Source organism: Heterodontus francisci, chromosome 36 (assembly GCF_036365525.1).
Source record: "Heterodontus francisci isolate sHetFra1 chromosome 36, sHetFra1.hap1, whole genome shotgun sequence".
Classification (NCBI taxonomy): Eukaryota; Metazoa; Chordata; class Chondrichthyes; order Heterodontiformes; family Heterodontidae; genus Heterodontus; species Heterodontus francisci.
In genome coordinates this window covers 36,489,045-36,510,739 of record NC_090406.1, presented here as the reverse complement: position 1 = coordinate 36,510,739, position 21,695 = coordinate 36,489,045, and the positions used below count along the sequence as shown (strand labels likewise).

Here is a 21,695-nt window from a genome sequence, read left to right as displayed (position 1 = left end):
GATCAGGGGTGTCAATCAAGTAATCTACCTTTCTTACTCTTTTGATCACTTTATATGGGCCACTGCTCTGTGCTTGTAATGGTTCTCCCTGTAACGGTAACAACACCGATACTTCATCCCCTGGTTGAAAATTGCAGGCTTTGCATTCTTGTCTGCCCATTTTTTCATATTGGCTTGGATGCTTTAAGGTGTTACTGAGCTCTACAAAACTGCTTTACATCCTTTGTAAGGCCTGGCCAGTAATAATGTTGGCTTTACATGCTTTGATCTTCCGAATTCCCTTATGTCCTGCAAAAGGAATGTCATGTGCTAACCTTAATAATCCCTGGCAATATTTAGGTGGTACCACTATCTGTTCAACAACTGTCTAGTCTTCGTCCGCAGGTCTATGAGGCAGTCTCCATTTCCTCCTCAAAACCCCGTTTGCCATATAATAGCCTTCTGGAACTCCTTTCGCCTTCGCTTCTGTCAGAGCCGTCTGTACTATTCGGCATATCGCTGAATCAGCTTGCTGTGCTGCAATGATAGAATATCTGTTAAACATCTCATTTGGATTATCTAAATCCCCAAATAAGGTTTCAGATACTTGGCTATCTGTTTTCATTAACTAAAACTTTAACGTTATATCTTTCCCCAGCAAGAGTGTTTGGGTTGCTCCTGTATCCCTTAGCATAATAGGTTTTCCTGCCTCACTTAAAGGATATGGAGTTACTTTCCCCTTTGACAAAAATTCATTATAACTTTTGGGTATCTTATTCTTAACCTCTACACTCACTTTAGTTTTTGTATCTGGTTTTACAGTTGCTGTTAGAGCTATAGCCTGGTCTGCTATTCCCTCAGTCAGAGTCTTTTCCTCTGCATTAGCTTTGTGAACCCCAAGTCCTATGGGTTTACCTCGCAACTTCTAGCATTCTGAACAAAGATGACCTGTTTCGTGGCAATGATAACACTTCAGCTTGCGAACCTCACTTCTACCCTCAGCACCTTCCTTTCTGGCCTGAGGAGGTGATCTTGGGGCATTCCCAGCTGTTCCTTCTTGTCCCCAGCTATTTGCCTTCCTTTCACTCTTGTACTTTCTATCCTTTCTTGGGTTTATGGGCGTGATGGACAAAAGGTTTTGTCTTATTCACAAGCTCAAAATCATCAGCAATCTCTGCTGCTTGCCTATCTTTCTAAACTTTTAGGTTATCTATATGAGCTTGTATAAATTTAAACAGCTTTTTGCTGGGTCCTGGGCTGAATTCAGATTCTTCCTGGCCCAAATTTTCCCTGGAGTCAAGACTACCCCTTTGTCTTTGTTCCATCTCTCAATTTAAATTCCCTTTCTTCTCTTTCATTTTCTCTCTTTTTTCCAATTCAAGTTTTCTTAATTCTTTTTCAGCCTCAAGTTTTCTTATTGCTTTTTCTTTTTCTGTTTCCTGTTGAAACCTAAGTTTTTCCCTTTCCAACTGGCTAATTCCATGCATCACTCTCTGACATACTACCTTCTTGTTCCTCATCTTCTTCTAATTCCAGATGTTGGGCCATTAAGTCAATTATCACTGCTTTTTTGGCACCTGATTGCAATTCTAACCCCAATTTTGCCTCCAATTGTTTTAGTTTATTCTTAGTTAAAGTTATCAACTCACTGAGGGAAACATTCACCTTTCCCAGAAACTCTGCTGCAACTGCTAATGCCATTCTGATGATATAGACTGTACATTTATTATATAATATACCTGGTTCCTTTTACTTATTCGTAATAGGCATTAGATTTGGCTATCGACAATCGAGTTTCCAATTAATATGATCCCAGATGCAAGAGCAATTAATATGATGCCAGACGCAAGATCCCAATTTATATGTTATCCCACAGATGAGTAATTAATATGATTCCAAATGCAAGCCCTCCAATTAGTCTGATTCTGATCCCCAGATGAGCCGCCTAATTAATATGTTATGACCGCTGCAGGAGCAACATACTGTCAATTCAGTCCCGTCACTCCACAGGTCGCAGCATATTATTTGAGGTTTTCCCACCCAACCGGAAAACAATGCCTAGTAGCCCGCAGAATAAAACAGAGTAATCCAGGTATCTTTAGACAACAACAAATTAACTATTTATTAAAACTAAATCTTAAGCACTATTAAGATAAACCTATGTCTAAAGACCTTATAACTTATTTTAACTTAACTTCCCCTTTCTCTCACACACACTCAAAAATAACAGTGGTTAACCGTTTTAAAAGTGGTGTTTTTAAATTTAGCTGTTTCTTAAGATTAAATAAATAAGTAAGTCTTAGTGGGTTATGTTCCTGATGGATGAGGTATTCTAATGTGAAAATAATCAAAGGCCACTCGAAGTCTTCCCTTGGATTTGATGAAGCCGTCTGTGTTTGATAAGCATTCAAACTCTTAGGCTGCAGCAGGCATCGACAGTTCCTTCAGCAATACCAAATGGTCTCTTATTTCCTTTTTCAGCAATTAATTCAGCCTGTAGCTCCTTGTAGTATTTCTGCTGAGAAAGAATGGACAGCTCTTTTCTCTTCAGTACACTTCGCTGGATAGTGTCTCCAAACAAAACTGGTTCAGACCGATTTTTGCCGGTTTTACACACAAGTAGAAATATTGTACCATGTGACCTCTCCTGCTGTTGCCTAGGTAACAAAATGCAGCTGTGGCACACTGTGCCTCCAGAAATCCCAAACTTCTCTCCCTGTTTTAAAGGTGCATTGTTTTTAACAGAGTCTTAAAAGCACACTGTTTTAATCAGAGGAGAAAAATAATACAAGTCGGTGACAATAGATAGATAGATGGCACCAGGTGCATGGGATAGCACCTACAATTTCAGCATAAACTCCAGGACAGTTGATACCTCTGGTAATGTCCCAATCTTTGGAGTAGATGCACTGCTGCCTATTGAAAATAATGTGGAAGTTAAACAGATGCAGAACATTGTGGACAATTACAAATCCTTATATCCCAGGAACACTTTTGCAATCTCCTGCATTCAAAAACCAACATAAAGTTGATTGCCCAGTAGAAAAACATTCACATCTGTAAATAACAATGACACACTCAGTATCATAAGCTGATCAGAACCAGCAAGGATTTGTAAAGGGTAAGTCATGTCTAACAAAACTGTTTTTTTCTTTAAGGTGGTAACTAATGTGGCAGATAAGGAAGTGTCTAGGATTATTATTTATATGGAATTCTAAAGACATTCAACAAAGCTGCAAAAGAAAACCTTTTGACATGGGTAGGAGACAGAGTAGGATAATGGGTATGTATTCCAGTTGGCAGGATGTGACTAGTGGTGTTCCCCAGGGATCTGTACATGGCCCTCAGCTTTTCACTATATTTAGAAGTGACTTTAGATGAAGGAATAGAAAGCCATAGATTCAGGTATGCTGACACCAAGATAGGTGGCACAGTAAATAGTGTACATGGCAGATGGAAACAAAGAGACATTGATAGATTAAGCCTTTTTCTCTATTTCCCGTTATGCTGGTTCTTCGTGAACCCCTGCCATAGACAGATTTTCTAGGAATAATCTCTCTGCATTATCTACCTACAAGTGCTGAAACTATTCTATCCAGAAACTGATTGCCTGGCACAGACAACCATGTACCTCTGTGGTACATGCAAAAACAGTTAACAAGGCCAGAATGCACTGGATCACCTGGTACAAGCGTTCAGAATTCTTGATCAGGTTTCAAACATGGTGCATGTCCACCATACTCTTCATACAAGTACACACTGTCCCCTAATGGGAGACTGAGCACTATCCAATGTAGTTAACTGAATCATCCCCAAAAATAATTTTGTAGTGATGGCAACCAGTTTTCAGATTTCTGTGTGAATCTTGGTCACACAATTACTAACACATCCACAGTTTACACATTAGATAGCTGTATTTTAAATATAACTACATTTTCTGGAATTCTGAAATCCAAGCAGAAAACGCTGAAGCAGGGCAGCTGTGGCTGTGGAGGTAGCACACTCACCTTGGTGTGGGTTCAAGTCCCATTCCAGAGATTTGGACACAATCTGGTCCGACAGTGCAGCACTTTCTACATACTGCAGTGTCAAATGCTATCGTTTGACTGATGTTAAACTAAAGCCCTCTCTGCCCCGAGGTGCTCGAAAAAGATCCATGAAGGGCATAGATAGAAAAAACTTTTTCCCTTGGCTAAGGTGTCAATAACCAGGAGGCATAAATTTAAGGTAAGGAGCAGGAGGTTTAGAGGGGATTTGAGGAAAAGGTTTTTCCACCCAGAGGGTGATTGGAATCTGGAAGACACTGCCTGAAGGGGTGGTAGAGGCAGGAACCCTCACAATATTTAAGTGTTATTTAGCTGAGCACTTGAAACACCATAGCATACAAGGCTACAGGCCAAGTGCTGAAAATAGAGCATGGCTACCCAACCCAAACCCGACCGGGCCCGACGACCTGTTGGCTTTGGGTCGGGGTTGCTGTTCCAGGTCCAGCATTCGGGATCAGGTTGGGCCAGGTCAGGTCAGACTCAGTGACAGCCAGGACATCAAGGCAGGAAACACTCTGCAGTGAGTGATTCCATCCTCGGTGGAGCACAACCTCTAATATAATCAACGTTATTCCAGTGGTCGGGTCGGGTGCGGGAAAAAAAAATCAAAGGGCTCAATGGGCGGCACAGTGGTTAGCACCACAGCCTCACAGCTCCAGCGACCCGGGTTCAGTTCTGGGTACTGCCTGTGCGGAGTTTGCAAGTTCTCCCTGTGACCGCGTGGGTTTCCACCGGGTACTCCAGTTTCCTCCCACAGCCAAAGACTTGCAGGTTGATAGGTAAATTGGCCATTGTAAATTGCCCCTACTGTAGGTAGGTGGTAGGAGAATGGTGGGGATGTGGTAGGGAATATGGGATTAATGTAGGATTAGTATAAATGGGTGGTTGTTGGTCGGCACAGACTCAGTGGGCCGAAGGGCCTGGTTCAGTGCTGTATCTCGAAATAAATAAGTAAAAATAAAGTCGGGTTTCATTTGCAGACTTGAGCAGGCCTTTAGATTAGAATAGATAGGCTTGATGGCCGGCAGAGCCATGGTAGGCCGAAGGGTGTGTTTCTGTGCTCTATAATAATGACTTTATCCTTCAACTAGCATTAACAGATTCTCTGGTCATGATGACATTGCAGGACCCAGTTATAAAGGGCATTGGTGAGACCACATCTGGAGTACTTTGTGCAGTATTGGTCTCCTTATTTAAAGGAAGGTTGTAAATGCATTGGAACCAGTTCAGTGAACGTTTACTAGACTAATGCCTGGAATGGGCAGGTTGTCTTATGAGGAAAGGTTGGACAGGCTAGGCTCCTATCCACTGGATATTAGAAGAGCAAGAGGTGACCTAATTGAAACATAGATGATTGAAATGTCATGACAGGGTGGATGTGGAAAGGATGTTTCCACTTATGGGAGAATCTAGAACTTGGTCACCCATTTAGGACAGAGATGAGGAGAAATTTCCTCAGAGGGTAATGAGGCTCTGAAACTCTCTTCCTCAAACAGCAGTGGAAGTAGAGTCTTTGAATATTTTTTTAAGGCAGAGGTAGATAAATTCTAGATAAGCAAGGTGATGAAAGGGTATCAGGGTAGGCAGGAAAGTGGAGGCATCAGTTCAGACATGATCTTATTGAATAGCAGAATAGGCTTGAAGGGGCAAGTGGCTTACTCCTAATTTATATGTTCTCACTCTACAAATTAGTGTCCACATTTCCTATTAATGGCACGAAAAGTGGCTTCTGCTTTGGGATTGTCACATCATGCAAGTTAAAGTCATTACATAAATGCAAGTTTTTCCCCTTTTAGGATAGTGTCAATACTCAATTTTGTAATTTAGCATTTTACATTCTAAGCATCCATCTTGAACAATAGCATCCCACCACATGCAACTGCAGAATTACTCACTTCCATAGAGATTGAATTATATTTTATTGAAAAATCATACAGCCAATGACTACCAATTCTACACCATTATAAAATCTAGAACATAGTTCTTTGTGCCAATTTCAGATTGGTAACACTCCTGCACGGTGTGTGGGAAAATATTAAATCTAAGTTTCTGTGCAGTTGGAAGTTAAGTGTATTTTAAAAACACAATTGCTGGTGATTCATTGCCCCACTTTACCCTTGGCAACATGGCATGTCATTCTACCTACCAACCAATGTAACCTCTCCATTTCACTTTTGGATAGGTTCAGATGAGATGAAAACCTGAAAGAAAAGTGACACGATGCTACTCCAATATATGAGAAAGAATTGGACCAGCTCAAAAAGTGACAGGACTAGTTGAAGTATTTTGAACACTGCAAAACAAAAAAAAAAAGCAACACCCTTATGAAAATCTCCTATCCAACCATAGTTTATGCCCTGATCAAATCAGTGTACTGAAAGTGCTAGAGATTAATTAACAACTAAGCCAAGTGATTTGTTGCAACCAAAAAAGAGCTAATTATGTTGCTGCCTCTCTATGCGAACAATTTAACCTGGTTCTGAACCTTATATATGCTGAGGCTACAGATAACCTACTGTGTTCCAAGGAGTCAGTCTAGATTAACATTGTCCATTCTTACTCAGCTCCAGGACTGGATTACAATTTTATTATTGGGCAGAATACAAGTTGGCACATGTTGCAGAAGAATCAAGTCCTGAATTATAGCAACTGAACTTGTAACTTTAGAGCTCAGCAGCACTGAATTTACAGCACAGCATTGTAGAATTGAAACAACAGATGCTGGAAACAAGTCAGGCAACATCTGTGGAAAAAGACCTTTTGTCTGTAAGGTCTTATTCCAAGTGGATTCCAACTTGAATTCCACTTTTCATGATTCAGATACATAAGAATTTTTCTTATGAAAAAAAGTCCAACATCAACACTCCACAGATGCTAGATTTTTCTCTTTTGGATCAGTGTAATGGATATTTGACAGACCCATCTCACTTCCAGTAGGGAAAGTGAATTATAAATTGCTTGCATTGTCCTGATGGGATTCTCCAATTAATTAGATATGTTATTAGAGACTTCAGACACAAGATGTCATTTAAGGAAGGCAGTTATATAGAGGACAGAAAAACCTAGGAGTACAATTTAGTTAAAACAGCAAAGTCAAATCAAAGTCCAAATACTAAATCTAATACAAGTTTGACCCTTTGGACTAACTATTCACAGTATATAGTTACAGGCAGCATACATCTATTCTTGAACTTTATCCAACTCAAGCATCTCCTCTGACTGAGGGTGCTCAGTCAGTTGTGGGGCAAAAGGACCCACCATCCAGTTAAGGGGAGTGTTGTGAAGTACATAGTCCATCACCCCATCCATGGACTCCCGAATCTTCAGCATTTTCTCTCTGCTTTGTGCCAGGAGCTGCCCAGAGAGATCACCGAAGGAATGCACAGAGGAGAAAGAGGTGTGAATGGTCTCTGCTGTTTTGCGGATCTGTTGTACTTTGTCTTGAATGTGCTGAGGGAGGCCGTGCACATTTGAAACCACAGTCCGGCAGGTAGTCTGCAGTTGCTGGGTGAGACTGCGAGCCATGGTTAGGGTTTGGGATTCCAGCTGCTGCAAAACAAAGACAATTAGAACTTGGTCACTTGGGATGGTTTCAGAACCATCCAAGGAGTTTTGAACTTTGAGTAAAATGGTCACGTCACAGCACAGCACAAGATTTATATTGGATACAATACAATCTTGTATGGTGAAGTCACATTACAAAGTTGCCTAGTTAGATTACTGGCCTGTGCTGTTAGTGGAATGAGAACTGGAAGAAAAGCTGGTGTTCCAGCTCATGATCACCATCCAGTTATCTCTGCTGAAATAGGGAGGCTTTGGCTGACAAGAGGCAGGTAACAATCATGCTATACAAGTGGCAGGGAACAACCACCTCAAAAGATAAAGCTTGGCCATATCATTGATACATTCTCCTATAAAAAAAAAAATCAACAATGACTAAACGGGACCAGCCATAAGCACTCTGCTGTAAGAAGCCAAGATTGGCCCACCTCTACCATCAAAAAAGTAGAAGTGATTGGAGAATATGCAAATCAGGCAGCCAATAAAAGTCAATGTCTTCCAGGATCGATTAGCTAACTTTATGTACTTCCTGCCATTGGATTAATATCCATTCCCAGTAGATTGCAGCATTTTATCAAGCTTATTCTGGCAGAATGTCTGTTTTTGCTGGTTGAGGGGGGAGGCAAGAGTAATGTCAGGTGAACATCTCAAGTCTCATCATTCTGGAATTCCTAATCAACAAGGACTGCAGTGGTTCAGAAAACAGTCCACAACCACATCAAGGCATCCAAGGATTGTCAATAGTCTTGCCAGTTCCAGAATTTAAAATCACATTGTTCAGGCTCAGCTACAATGCCCTCCATTAGATCAAAGAGCCCACTGACTGGTTTGTCCAAGCACAAATGGCCACTTTGGGCTGGCTGAGACAAGAGTCAGTATCTTCAGGAGGGAAGAAATTGGAAGTTTAAAAAAAAAAAGTAATGCATTAGTCTAATATCCCATTCACAAAATCAGTGATACTAGTGACAGTATAACCCAATTATACTACTAGCATAGCAGGAGAAATATCTAAAAAAGTAAAAAGTTTTGCTACCATATTCCACTTCAGGAGAACACTTAGAGGGACTGAATACCTATCCATTAATGAGAGTCACAATGGCAGTTGTCAGTGTCACTTTGTCTGAGCTAGCCAGGTAGAATACAAATTTAAATTTTAATTGCTTTGCAGATTTATCTTATTAAACTGCAGGAAATAAGAAATGTAAATGTTGGCTATTTGAATAAAAATATGCCTGGGTTAGTTTCCCTTCCTTGGCAGTAACGCTCTGTTCAATAGCTGCATTCCCCCACCACCGCTCACTGAGCAGAGTTAAAAAAGAAATAAGTTTTTGCCTCTGGTTTTGGAGCCCCTTCCTCCACTTGACCTTCTGGTTGTTTCTTCAGCCAGTCAATCCAAGTCTGATGCAATTTCTCTTGAACATCATGCAGCTTCTGATTTGCTGAATCTACTCCTTTCTTCGCCAATTCAATCTGCAAAATATATATATAGTGGCTCATAAAATGCTGAAAATTGAACTCACCGAAGACCAGCAGCTCCTGGTACACAGTCTCTCCATAACCCACTTCAGCTTTAAAGTGCAAGTGATTCATTAAAATGCTTCAGCCAATATTTAAAAACTTAAATATTGAGCAGGATTTTCCTATGGGCTTCAGGACCAAATGGGAACCCCACCGCCCACAAGCCCACACTTGCTGGGAGCCAGACTTGGAGAGTTTTCCCCCCCCCCCCACCCCGAGGCAGCCTCAGTACTCATGGTCATATCGAGGATAGTGGCTGGGCTCCTGATGCTGCCAGCCCAATCACAGGACCAGCAGCCCCACTAAGACATGTGGGCACTGCTGAGGCAGGTTGAAGACAGAGGGTGCCTTAGAAAACAAACAAAAAAAAAAAAAAAGTGCAGAGGCATGAAATTGTACTGAAAATTCAGAGGGGCCAAGCAGGTAGGCCCCTTGGAACAGAGGGAACTTCTCCAGCAGCAGAATTTGGGCCATGGATGTGGCCATTGTTGTGGATAGGCCCCTCTGACTCCAATGGGACCCCCCCACCCCCACCCAACAGCCTTCCTCCATTGAGCTGGCAGCACCCCCCCCCCCCCCCCCCCCCATATAGTAGGGGGCTGCTCAGTCACCAGCAAAATACCAGTGAGCTTGAGAAAACCTCAAATTTTGGCCTTAAATTTGAATTGGCTATCTACTGAACAGAAGCTGGCTGGCAGCCATCCTGATGCAGCTCACTGACCCCACTCCCCTCACTGGCTGGGAAGATTTACCCTATTGTTAGTTAGAATTTGAGTGCAGCCCATTTAGAGGCAATCAGAAATAAAAAAAGAAGAGTAGGCTGGAAATAAATCAGGCCAGCCAGCATCTGCAGAGAAAAATGGAGTTCAATGTTTCTGGTTGACTAGAGCTGGAGAACACAAACTACATTCAGTGCAACATAAATATCCTACTGAGTTTGGAATGGATAGCTCAAATTCCTAGACAAAGCCTGGGCGTGTGTGTGTGTGGGGGGGGGGGGTGGGGAGTTCATAAATGGAATATTTAGTGGAGACAATATTCTGCTTTGAAATCTTTCATTGTTAATGAAAAATTAATTGATATCATGGAAAGATTCTAAAGCCCTATTAACTAGAGGTGTTAATTTAAAAAAAAAAAAAATCAGATTTAGGGACCCAAGTAATGCAAGGCATTCAACGACTAGAGGGTACCCACTTTAGAATGAGCTAATTTGACACATTTAAACAGAAGTTTAGGGCAAAGTTCACCTCAGGCAGAAAATTGAAGTTCTTTGATATATCAAGTCTATAGATTTGGAGCAACTAATATTGGTCTATACCAAATACAGATCTTGCCCATCACTGATTTAATGAAATAAAATGCTAGAACTTAGTGCCTTCAAATGTAGTAAATATCCCAAGGAATGTTAAAACTTACCTTTTTTGACCGAGATTAAGAGAATATCTTGCTGGGGACGGGCAGAGGAAAAAAAAAAGGATTTCAAAGCTTAGGGCTTAAGCTGAAGGCATGGCTGCCAAATGGTGAAGCAATTAGTTTTTGGACTGTAGAGCAGTGAATTTTTAAAAAACCTACACAAATGGATCTCTGAAGTGCTACTTGGTAGTCACTGCAGAAATTTGCAGCATCCTTCATTGAAGGCCTACATTGAATATTGATGAATTATTCCAAATGCAAGAGATAAAAATAGCTGCAGGTGGTCCCAAACCACTTGAACAGCAATTGAAGCACATGCCCCAGTCTGTGGTCAGGGCTTTGTTTGAGCTATTAGAGACTTTGAAAAATGATGTGAACAGCAACAGCGAGTCCTCACCAACTGTTCAGTGGTCAGAAACTTCTTGCATAATTATGGAGGCTAGTTTCAGTCTCAAACAGCAGAAAGTGATCCATGCATCAGTGCTAGTCCAAAAAGGAGCTAGGCTCCAGTTTTCTCTCACCAGTGCAGTGACATTGAGCAGAACACCAGAACAAAATGTTAGTGCCCCTTCCCTCCCACAAGAGGGGAGAAAAAAAAACAAAGGCTAGATTGTGAACAGTGACACCCAAGTGTAAAAAAAGTGTATTTTAGGTTTGTCTACCTTATGTAGAAAAATCAGTTATTTGTTTATTAAAAAGTTTACATCAAGAGAATCATCTGTCAGCACATTCCATGCCAGTAACTCGGGTGCTGTTATAAAAGAGCAAAATAATGCAGATGCTAGAAAAACTCATTAGGTCTGACAGCATGTGGAGGAGTTAATATTTCAGGTCAATGACTTTTCATTAGAACAGATTATTACACTTTTGTGAGGGACACAACATCTGCTCAAGAGTGGCCAGTGACACTGAATCAGAAAAATATCCAGTGCATATAAATAGCCTGCTCAAAAGGTGAATTGGGTTTGGATGTGAAAAATGTTTCTCATAAATCGAATCCTGCCCATTTCAAATAGTGGTTCAATGCTACTCAGCAGCATCTGGCAAGTGTGCATTCTTAGCAAATCTATTGTGTTGTGAAGCAGAGACAGGTTTTGACTATTTTGCCTGGCCTGCTGCATCTTGGATGTGGAGTGCTGATATGCACCCAAGCTACAGATCAAAGGATAGGCCAGAGCCAGAGGCGCAAGACATTGAATGGCAACAGGGCCATCAACTGGAGCACTTGTCGATCAACAATTCAGTGGCCAGTTTCTTACTATTGGCAGCCAAGTCCAATTTTAGACTAGGTTAGACAATTGTAATGTAAGTAAACCTTGGTTTAAAGTTGATAGATGGTCAGAGAGATAAAGCACTGAAACAGGCCCTTTGGCCAGAGTCTGTGCCAACCATCAACCACCCATTTATACCAATTCTACATTAATCCCATATTCCCTACCACATCCCCACCACCTACCTTAAGGGCAATTTACAATGACCAATTTACCGATCAACCAGCAAGTCTTTGGCTGTGGGAGAAAACCCACGCAGTCACAGGGAGAACTTGTAAACTCCGCACAGGCAGTACCCAGAACTGAACCCGGGTCACTGGAGCTGTGAGGCTGCATTGCTAACCACTGCACTGCCCAGTGAAGAAAGTCTATTGCAAACTTTATTCAACTGGCTAGTGAATTAAAATCACTGATTCAAAGCTGGTGTCAAATTGCAAGATGAGCACATTCCTGCCAGGTGGTGTACAGGAAGGATCCTTTCCTGAGCCTTAGTCAGCCATCATTTATTGGGCATGTAAAAAGGGGGAGCACAATGTCTGCTGATAGAAATGGTTGGTCATACTGAACTTGAGATATCTAGTGTAGTGTAGTGTAAAAACAAGAAAGCAAGTTTGCTCATCAAGATGTATTGGAGCTACACATCACTTGATTTGAGGGTGGATTCTTGGAGACAAGGAATAGAATACAGCCCATGTCCAAAAAGTCACCCAGCAACAGTGTTTATCCTTACCAGATCCATTGTTTTGTGAAGCTGAGCCATGATGTCTTGGCTGCTTTGCCTAGCCTTCTGCAACTTGGATGTGGAGTGCTGGTATGCTCTATGTCGAATCTTTGAAGACAACGATCCCAAGCGCACATAGTAACTCTGCTCGTGTGCTGGGGCCACTTCAAAGCCTTCAACAGAAGTGGCCAATTTAGCTGAAACAAGAGGGTTTACAATCAAGGCTATTAGTCTATACAGGCTTTACATGTTTGGTGATGCACATTACTGTTTAGATTTGAGTGCAAGGAAATTGATCAAGATTTTTAAATCAAACTGTTTGCATAAAATGGAATGTACTTAGTCAAACTTGCATTTAAATGACAACTTTAGAATAGTTTTAACTTCTAACTGAAGACAGATCAGTCGGTCCACTGTGGGAGCTGCTTAGCACTAATGCTTTCTCAAGCTTCCTATACAGGAGGATTGTGCTCCTGGCAACAAGTACATTGGGAAGTGTGAGGACTAGAGACAAAGCAAGCACTCGTTTTGGAGTAATAGGAAGTTCCCCTTCCAAGCATTCACAGTGGTGAAATGCAATTGTGACCTTTACAGAAGCCATTTTACTTTGGGATCGTTCAGCTATTAAACCTATTTGACTAAAACCATGGGAGGGGGAAAAGCAGGAAGTGAATTGTTAATGACACTAAATGCCAACAAGCAATTTGATGCTTTTAGTTTAAAAAGTTAGCAGTACCTATAAACAATATTCTGCACTTCTGAAGAAACTTCGTACTTCTCAAGAGCACAAGCCTGCAGAACCCATCTTTAAAATTCAGAGGGTGCACATGCTCAATGTTGATAGTAGAGAGCGATCACTGATATGTACAAGACCCAACTTGACCGCTCAGGTAAAATTAGGATTTTTAGGACCACTGAAACAGATACAAAAGCATCCTAGAAAAGTAGAGGTAGGAAAATATGTAATTTCTTACTTACCCAGTTCCTCCTCAGTCATAGGAAGATAATGATCAACCAGCTCTTCAGATTTATTGAGTGCACTGTCCACACCAGTAGTCACCATCTGGCCTACTCTGGATGAAACGACAGTGTTAACTCCTTCAACCATCACAGTCTTGGTCTTTTCAATGCCACCATGGACTGCCCCCTTGGCCATGTCCACTACACCAGTCACGGTATTTTTAGCTCCGGTCACAGTGTTGGAGACTGCATCTTTGGCTCCTGTTATTGTGGATGAAACCAGCTCTCTGGTATCAGCAACAACCTGCATTAAAAAAAAAAATTAATACATAAACTCTGCACTAGTGTGACCAGTCTTTGAAGAGTCTGCAAACATTCAGTTCTAGATGAAAATTCAGGTTTTCATTGTCCAGCTCCCTAATCCACACAGAGGGCAATTTCACAAGTGTGCGCAGTTGTAACTGGTGAAGTTTGTTTTATTTCGTAGGATGTGGGCACTGAATGACAACATTTGTTGCCCATTCAAATTGTCCTGAAGGTGGTGAGCTGCCATCTTGAACTGTTGCAGTCCATCTGGTGCAGATACAGATTTTGATCTAGTGAGTGAAGAAAGAGATATATTTCCAAGTCAGGATGGTGTGTGACTTGGAGGGGAACTTGCAGATGGTCGTGTTCTCACACATCAGCTGCCCTTGTCCTTTAGGTGGAAGAGGTAGTAGGTTTAGAAAGTGTTGAAGGAGGCATGGCGAGTTCCTGCAATGTATCTGGTCTATGGAACACACTGCTGCCATGATGTGGTGGTGGAATGAGGGACTGTTTAAGGTGGTGGATGGGGTGCCGATCAAGCAGACTGCTTTGTCCTGGACGATGTTGCACTTTGTTGTTGGCACCGCACTCCTCCAGGCAAGTGGAGAGTATTCATCACACTCTTGACGTGCGCTTTGTAAATGGAGGACAGGCTTTGGGGAGTCAGGAGGTGGGTTACTTGCCATAGAATTCCCAGCCTCCGACTTACTCTGGATGGATTTGTGCAATTAGAGGTCTTACACACACATGAACTTAGTGAAAGTCATTCATTTATTCCTAGTCAAATATTTTAATTTGTACAGAATAAACCAATTTCTGGGACATTTGACCATAGCAACTAATAGACTACATGAAATTGGCAATGGGCACATGGAAATTAAAAGGCAGGGCTTTAATATACCTTGGTAGAGAGTCATACAAAATATGGACATTACACTTAGTAGTCAGGCATCTTAGCATTCACAAGTTGAGACGCCATCCAAGCAGATATTTCAAGTGGAAATAGAACTTCAAAGTTCTTTGTTTCACCAAGCACGATAGTAAAAAAAAAAAAAAAGAGTTCAGTGGATTGGAGGTTCCTATAACCATGGTACACAATCCACCTGCAGGGTCATTTTGTAGATGATTTCCTTACCTGGGGTGTGGTCTGTTGGAGAATTGGAAGCTTCTCTTCCAGTTTATTCAAGCCTATACAGGCATATTCGTTAGCTGCTGAAACTGAGTACAGAAGAACTTTTGCTTAGAGACAAACAAATCTAAAATGCCCACATTGAGCCAGATGATTCATCTGGCTGATTCTAGATTTAACTTAAGCTACCAAATAAGTGTTATTGAAGGACTGAACCTGGGAGTCTGTCCTTATTTTACATATTAGTTTTAAAATATAAAACAAAATCATGGTCATGAACTGTTACTTTGTTGGATAGTATATGTACATTTTAATACTGTACTGACCCATACAATAGTAAATACCCACAATTACAGCAATGACTCCAGTGCTGTTGCTTTGGTGCATGTCACACTATTCAAATATGGCTGCAATGACAGATACAAAGCAGTAGCCAAACTAGAGAGTGTGTCCGGGCTGCAATTTTATTCCCAAGTGCACCACAGCCAAGAGCTACACGACAATTTTCTGTTGAGCTTGGATAGCTTTGAAAGTGCACAAGATACCTTTGAATGTTAATCTAGTTGCAATGGTTTCTCTTCCTACTCGCACCATTATCTCAGGTTCTATCCTTGGCCCCATTTCTCACCTACATGCTGCCCCTTAGGTGACATCATCCAAACAAATGTGTTCATGTGTACAATGATGCCACCCAGCTCTATTTCACCACCACAACTTCTCCACTGTTGCTAAATTATTAGACTGCTTACTTAACTTCCAGTACTGGATGAACAGAATTTTTCCAATTAAATATTGGAAGGACTAAAGCTATTGGCTTGGTCCCTATTCTAAACTCTGTTCCCTAGCTACTGACTCCAATCTTCCTCCTTACAACAGTTTGAGATTAAACCAGTCTGTTCGCAACCTTGGTGTCACATTTGACCCAGAGATGTTCTTCTGACCTCATGTTCATGCCATCACAAAGACCACCTATAACATCACCCAATTTCACCCGTATCTCAGCTCATACGCTGCTGAACCCTCATGCACACCTTTGTTACCTCTAGACTTGACTGTTGCAATGTACTCCTGGCTGGTCTCCAACCTTCTACCCTCCAAAATTCTGCTGTCAGTGTCTTAACTCAAACCAAGTCCCATTCCCCTATCACCCCTGTGCTCACTGACCTACACTAGCATCCAGTCAAGCAACATCTTGATTTTAAAATTCTAATACCAGTTTTCAAATCCCTCCGTGGCCTCACCCAATACACAAATCTGGTGATCTGCACCTTCCACAGAACCCTCAACCAAAATAATTATTGCTTCATTAAAAAAATAGAAAAAAAAAAAGTTAAGTGAAGTGTTTACTGGAGCAGTAGACAACATGACAAGTGACTTAAGTATTCTTGGCAGAAAAACAAAAGTAGTTACTTGTAATATAGCAAAGCTATACAAAGTCCCAACAGTGACTAAATCTGTGCTGTTAGTTTAGGGATAACTATGAGACAAGAGAACTCCCTGTTCTTTTACAGAAACAAAAAGCATCTTTTACAGCCACCTGAGTTTGGGGGTAGTCAGGGGTGCAGCCTGAGTCCTTAGGTTTTGATGTTTCATCTGAAACAGTGACAATCCTGACTACTTCATAAGTCAGGGACTTCCAGAAGGGCAGATAGAAATAAAAGTTTAAAATTACTTCAGGGCACAGATAGACTTTAGACCTCAGTCGGGTGGAATTCACACTTGAATGCTTATTCTTTTACTTGGGTAGAGCCATGCAATTGTTAGAAATTTCTAACAATCATATTAGGCAACTATTTGTTTTTAAAATCTCTAAACCAGGTATTGAATCACTTAATACGAGAATATAATTTGCATTTGAGAGAATTTTCTCAAATTATTGCTGGGTACCAAGCTTAACTTTTCATCAGCCCAATAAACAGGCTTGAACAAGCTATTATTTCCAATATGTCCAGGGGGTCCTAAAGCAGCATATCCAATTATCTTACTCAATGTACAGTTACTGTTAAGGCAAAGTTTAGCCTTTAAATCCAAATAAGCTGAAGGATACTCCAATCTTACTTTGAGGCTCCAGTTTGTCTATAATTGGTTTGGCACCACTGACAGCCACAGCAGAGATGGTCTTCACTCCCTGCTCAGCAACATCACAAACAGATTTCACATATGGGTGGTTCTCCTTGGTGCTGTTGTATACAGCTGATACCATGTCATAGGCTGAGCTCACAAGAGGCAGGCTAGTCACCCTGTTCACCACATTCTGAAACACAAAATCATGGAATTACCCGATCATTGCACAGTAATTCATTTCAATGACTCAAGGGACAGAGAGAGCACCCCTCTGTGCAGTTCCATTGAGAACAGTTGGATTTTTATAGCAATCAAGTGTAGGGAAATACTTATGCCACAAGATTGAGCAACCATCCTAAATATGTGTATGCAAGGATTGTTTTACATTAATTTGTATATTTAGCATGGGGATCTCAACTTAAGGGGTAGAGAAAGTTGAGTTTCCAGTGGAATAACTTTACAGCACAGTTGTAGATCAAAAGTAGCCAGTAATATATAGTAACCACTTGGATATTGATCTTATTTCTTGGTAGACCAGGCAATAGAAATTACAACATGGACATAGGCCATTCAGTCCAACTAGTCTAGGCCTTAGACCACACCTTGATCCACATGTCTATTTAGAAGCATTTAAGATCCTTATAAACAATATCCTTTGTAAATGCAATGTTTTGGCCTCAACGGAATAAACATAGCACTAAATAAAGAGGACAAACAACATCTGCAAGTCTTTGGGAATAGGGAAAGTGTCAAGTGCTTCGGTGAAGAGAAAAGGAGGGGGAAGAAAGAGGGCCCGTTTGGAATGAACGCTAGATTCTAAATTTGCAGCTTCTACCCTTAATTTTAACCGTTTTCTGGTTGCACTAGATGGTCTTTTAGCTACACTCGAATGGTATAGCTTTATAATCCAAGTCAATGAAAGTTAGTTTATTGCAAAATAGGTCAAATGTCACAACAGCGAATGCTTTGAGTCAGTAAGTGAGTTACATTTTCAACTGGAGCAGAAAGCAGTTCCGGGACTGCTGATCCCCAACTCGTGCTAATGAATCATTATCTTACTCAAGAAGATTTCTCCAGTCACCCTTAGTTAACCGTCTACAGGTTACTAGGTCAAAGTTAGAAATACAGACACACTTTCTTCCACAGCTAGTGGGTAAAGTACCTGTTCTCCGCTCTCCTGGTGCTCAGTTAGGTTGGAGACTTCAACGTTTTCGGCCACTTCTGACGCCATGACAAATCGGAAAAGTCTGGTGGAGATAAATTGGGATTAAGTCAGCTATCCGGTAACTGCCGAGAGTGGGATAGTGCCGGGGGGAAAAAAATCACTTTTAACTTAGTGAAGATAGCGACTGGGGTAGAATCAGAAAACTTTTACATTAACGAATTTATTAACTCAAGTTGGGTGGAATCCCATCAAAAGTTTAAAAGTCTGCCTGTGACAAAATACACCAGAAATGAAGGTTCTTATAACAGTAAAAGTTACTTTGAACACTCTCGAACAAAATCGCAAGTGAAACCTACAAAACAAAATAATTAAAACTTTTGGAAACAGGCAAAAAGTTTCTAAACTTACCAACTTGTCTCAGTAACTTACACTACTCTTCACGCCCTCTACAACTGAGTTCCTGCTCCGGGGCAATGGATTTAAAACCCTTTAATAACATTATCTGGGTGCGGCACACTAACTGATTGACAAAGGATCTAAGCAATCAATATTGAAAGAATGAAATTGAATGAGACACGGACCAATCAAGGACTTCAGAGGCGGAGTATGGTTCATGTCAATCATGTCAAGGGTTGAACCGAGACTCAATTTGACAAGACTGCGGGGGAGTGACTTCATGTTACCCGGGAAGAGTTTGATAGATGAGAAAGGTACACAAAAGACTGCAGTGTAACAAAGCAGTAATACTTTTATCAGCTAACCTCAGAACAAGTACACAGTCACAAGATAATTATAGAGGAGGAAGACCATTTGACTCATCTTAGTTCACCCATTGAGTTTCCCCTTGTTTCCCCGTTGCATGATCCAATTGGATCTGGAATGATTCCAGGGTATTTGGCTGCAGTGGGAGTCTGTTGACCACTCTGAATGAAGAACTTTCATATTCCGAAGAAGGGTCACTGACCCGAAACGTTAACTCTGCTTCTCTTTCCACAGATGCCGCCAGACCTGCTGAGTGATTCCAGCATTTCTTGTTTTTGTTTCAGATTTCCAGCATCCGCAGTATTTTGCTTTTATTTCATATTTTAGTCCTTTTTGCTTTTTAACTACCTAAATGCAAAATACTGCAGATGCTGGAAATCTGAAACAAGAACACAAAATGCTGGAAACACAGAGGCAGCATTTGTGAATGGAATAAACTAGTTGTTTTAAGACTGTGAACTCTTGTCAGAACTAGAAAATTTTACAAATAAATAGTATTTTAAAAAGGAACAGAACAAGGGGAAGGGAATGGGGAAAATACACACACGTGAAAAATGATAGAATGACCTATAAAATACTTGTGGAAAACAGGAGATGGTTGAACATAAAAGACATAGAGAGTGTGTGAACAGCTATAAGAATGGGGGAAATAGAGTGTAGGATATGGGATACTGTAGGAAAGAGGAGTTGCGGTAGATCAGCCATGATCTTATTGAATGGTGGCGTAGGTTCGAGGGGCCATATGGCCTACTTCTGTTCCTATTTCTTATGCGATTAATAGGCAGGTGAAAGGGAAGTGTGAAAAACTGGTAAAGCAGAACAGGATTCAGCGGCACAGAAAAGTCAATCTAGAAAAGTGACAAAAGCTGACAGACCAAAAACAGCTTATGACTTGTGGAAACATGGAGTCTGACTAAAAATGCAATGGGACCCAGACTTGTAGGTATAGGTATACCAATAGTTATTGATGATAAAAAATTGTACCTTAGAAGTTGCAGTTTATCATATTGATGGATTTAGAATTGGAAATGTGAATGCTGATGGGGTAACATTTATCTTCTGTGGGGACCTGGTGGCATCTTCATGAAATTGTGATTTTTCAGATTTTATTTGGTGAATTTTGGAGCCGATAGTAACTCGACCTTTCAAGGTAAATACAATTTCTCCTGGAATGGTTGCAGATATGTTGAAAGTGAACTAAAGTGTAGGGACCTCAGGTCCAACTTTACAGGGTCCAGTAAATCTAACCCTAGATATGTCATCTTAATTTGTAAACTGCTATCTTAGAACAGATATGTGTAAATATGAGCTATAATGCATTCTTCATACAGAAAAATGGTTCACTATTGCATGTGCTCCTATCCCTCATCATGATTGTGATTTCACGATTGACAGAAATGCTGAATTAACTGTGTTATGACCAGGTGAGAAAGGGGTCTAGGGTTCCCTTTCAGCCTACACCTGGTCTTACTGTAACAGGGTTTAATTTTAAACACGCCTTTTTTTTTTAGCTCCCCCTTAGTGAATCTTTGTTCACTAACTTCCAATTATAAGGCAACAAAACTAACCAAACAGGTTTTTGTAGGTTTAAAGATAAAAGGTTGAACTTTATTAAACTTCAACTCTAATTTGGTTAACGCCTACGGATACATGACGCATCCACACTAGCATGCGTACACGATACACACATGCAGATAGAGACAGAAAAGAGCAGAAGAAATAAAGTGGAAAAGTTTGAGGCAATATCTAAAGATGGTTTTGGTTACTGTTCTTTGAGCTTGCTGTAGAGTCCTTGATTGTAGGTAGGTCTTGGGACCCAGTATTCTTCTTAAACCTTGTTCGATGTAGGAGACTTTTCCCTCTTGAAGTTCATGTGTCCTCAGCGGGTCCAGAGGCTTGTGAGAAAGAGATGGGAGCAGACAGGAGAGGTCTTCTCACTCCAGGAGCAAACAGTCTTTCTAGTTCAAACTCTTTGTACAATTCAGAAAAACCCAGGTTGCCAGGCAGGTTAATCATGTGACTAGCTGGTCTGGCCACATCTGTTTGTGGATTCTCTTGTCTTAGCTGACCCTGGAATATCTCTTCTTACACAAAATATCTGGTGCCCAAAGTCCATTGTGGGTTAAATTGAAGCAAGGAATAGCTCTTTTGTCCCTCCAAGCACTGTCTGTTAGTATGCAAAAATGAATTTCCAGCCAACTGTCAGGTGATTTTTTTTAAACCAGTAACAGTTTAAAATCAATGTTTATATGACAAAATTAATGTGCATCATTTTTGGCAGGTGGGGGCCTGCATAACAACTGTTTAAAAAAAAACTAATTTTTTCAGTAGCTTCAGAAGGGATAAGGGTGAACCAGAATTATTGAAACAAAATCTTAGAACTGAATTTTCATGTAGGGTCACACCCAAATTTTCATATGTTTTTACTTCTCAGATTCTGGTCAGCCTGCTATAATTTCAAACATTTAACAATTTAACACAAAATTAGAAATTGCTGTAGATAATAGGAATAGCTGTCTGCTATTCGAACAGAGGGGTTAGTTAACCTGTTTAAATTTATTAGGTTAATCCCCTGTTAACATAGCCAATAAAGGAAGGTCAGTAGAAAGTGTTAAGCATTCATCTATTATCACCGCAGTAATTTTGGCCTTGTTGCAGATGTGCACCCAAAATTGCTTTGTATTGATGTGCATGACAATATCAGTTATGAAGTGCATCATGAGCAGAACCGTTAATAGAAACAATAGCCCTGATATTAATCTGAAGGCTAGCTTCTGAGAAGAATGGAAAAGAGATACTA

The 21,695-nt window shown here is 40.8% G+C and overlaps 1 protein-coding gene across 2 annotated transcripts; it reads right to left on the bottom strand.

Annotated features, from left to right (window-relative positions):
• Positions 1-5,927: 5,927 nt before the first annotated feature.
• LOC137351748 (perilipin-3-like) lies at positions 5,928-18,648 on the bottom strand. 2 transcript variants are annotated; one of them, XM_068016537.1, is made up of 8 exons: positions 18,542-18,648; positions 18,131-18,215; positions 16,963-17,158; positions 14,911-14,993; positions 13,488-13,773; positions 12,519-12,706; positions 8,919-9,056; positions 5,928-7,574 (listed from the first exon to the last, which is right to left on the bottom strand). In XM_068016537.1, exons 2-8 carry the CDS (start codon positions 18,197-18,199, stop codon positions 7,206-7,208), a joined length of 1,329 nt encoding a protein of 442 aa, XP_067872638.1. In that variant the 5' UTR covers positions 18,200-18,215; positions 18,542-18,648; the 3' UTR covers positions 5,928-7,205. The 2 variants fall into 2 exon arrangements, with proteins under 2 accessions (XP_067872638.1, XP_067872639.1); XM_068016538.1 differs by having other exon boundaries at positions 5,928-7,571.
• Between the last annotated feature and the right edge of the window lie 3,047 nt (positions 18,649-21,695).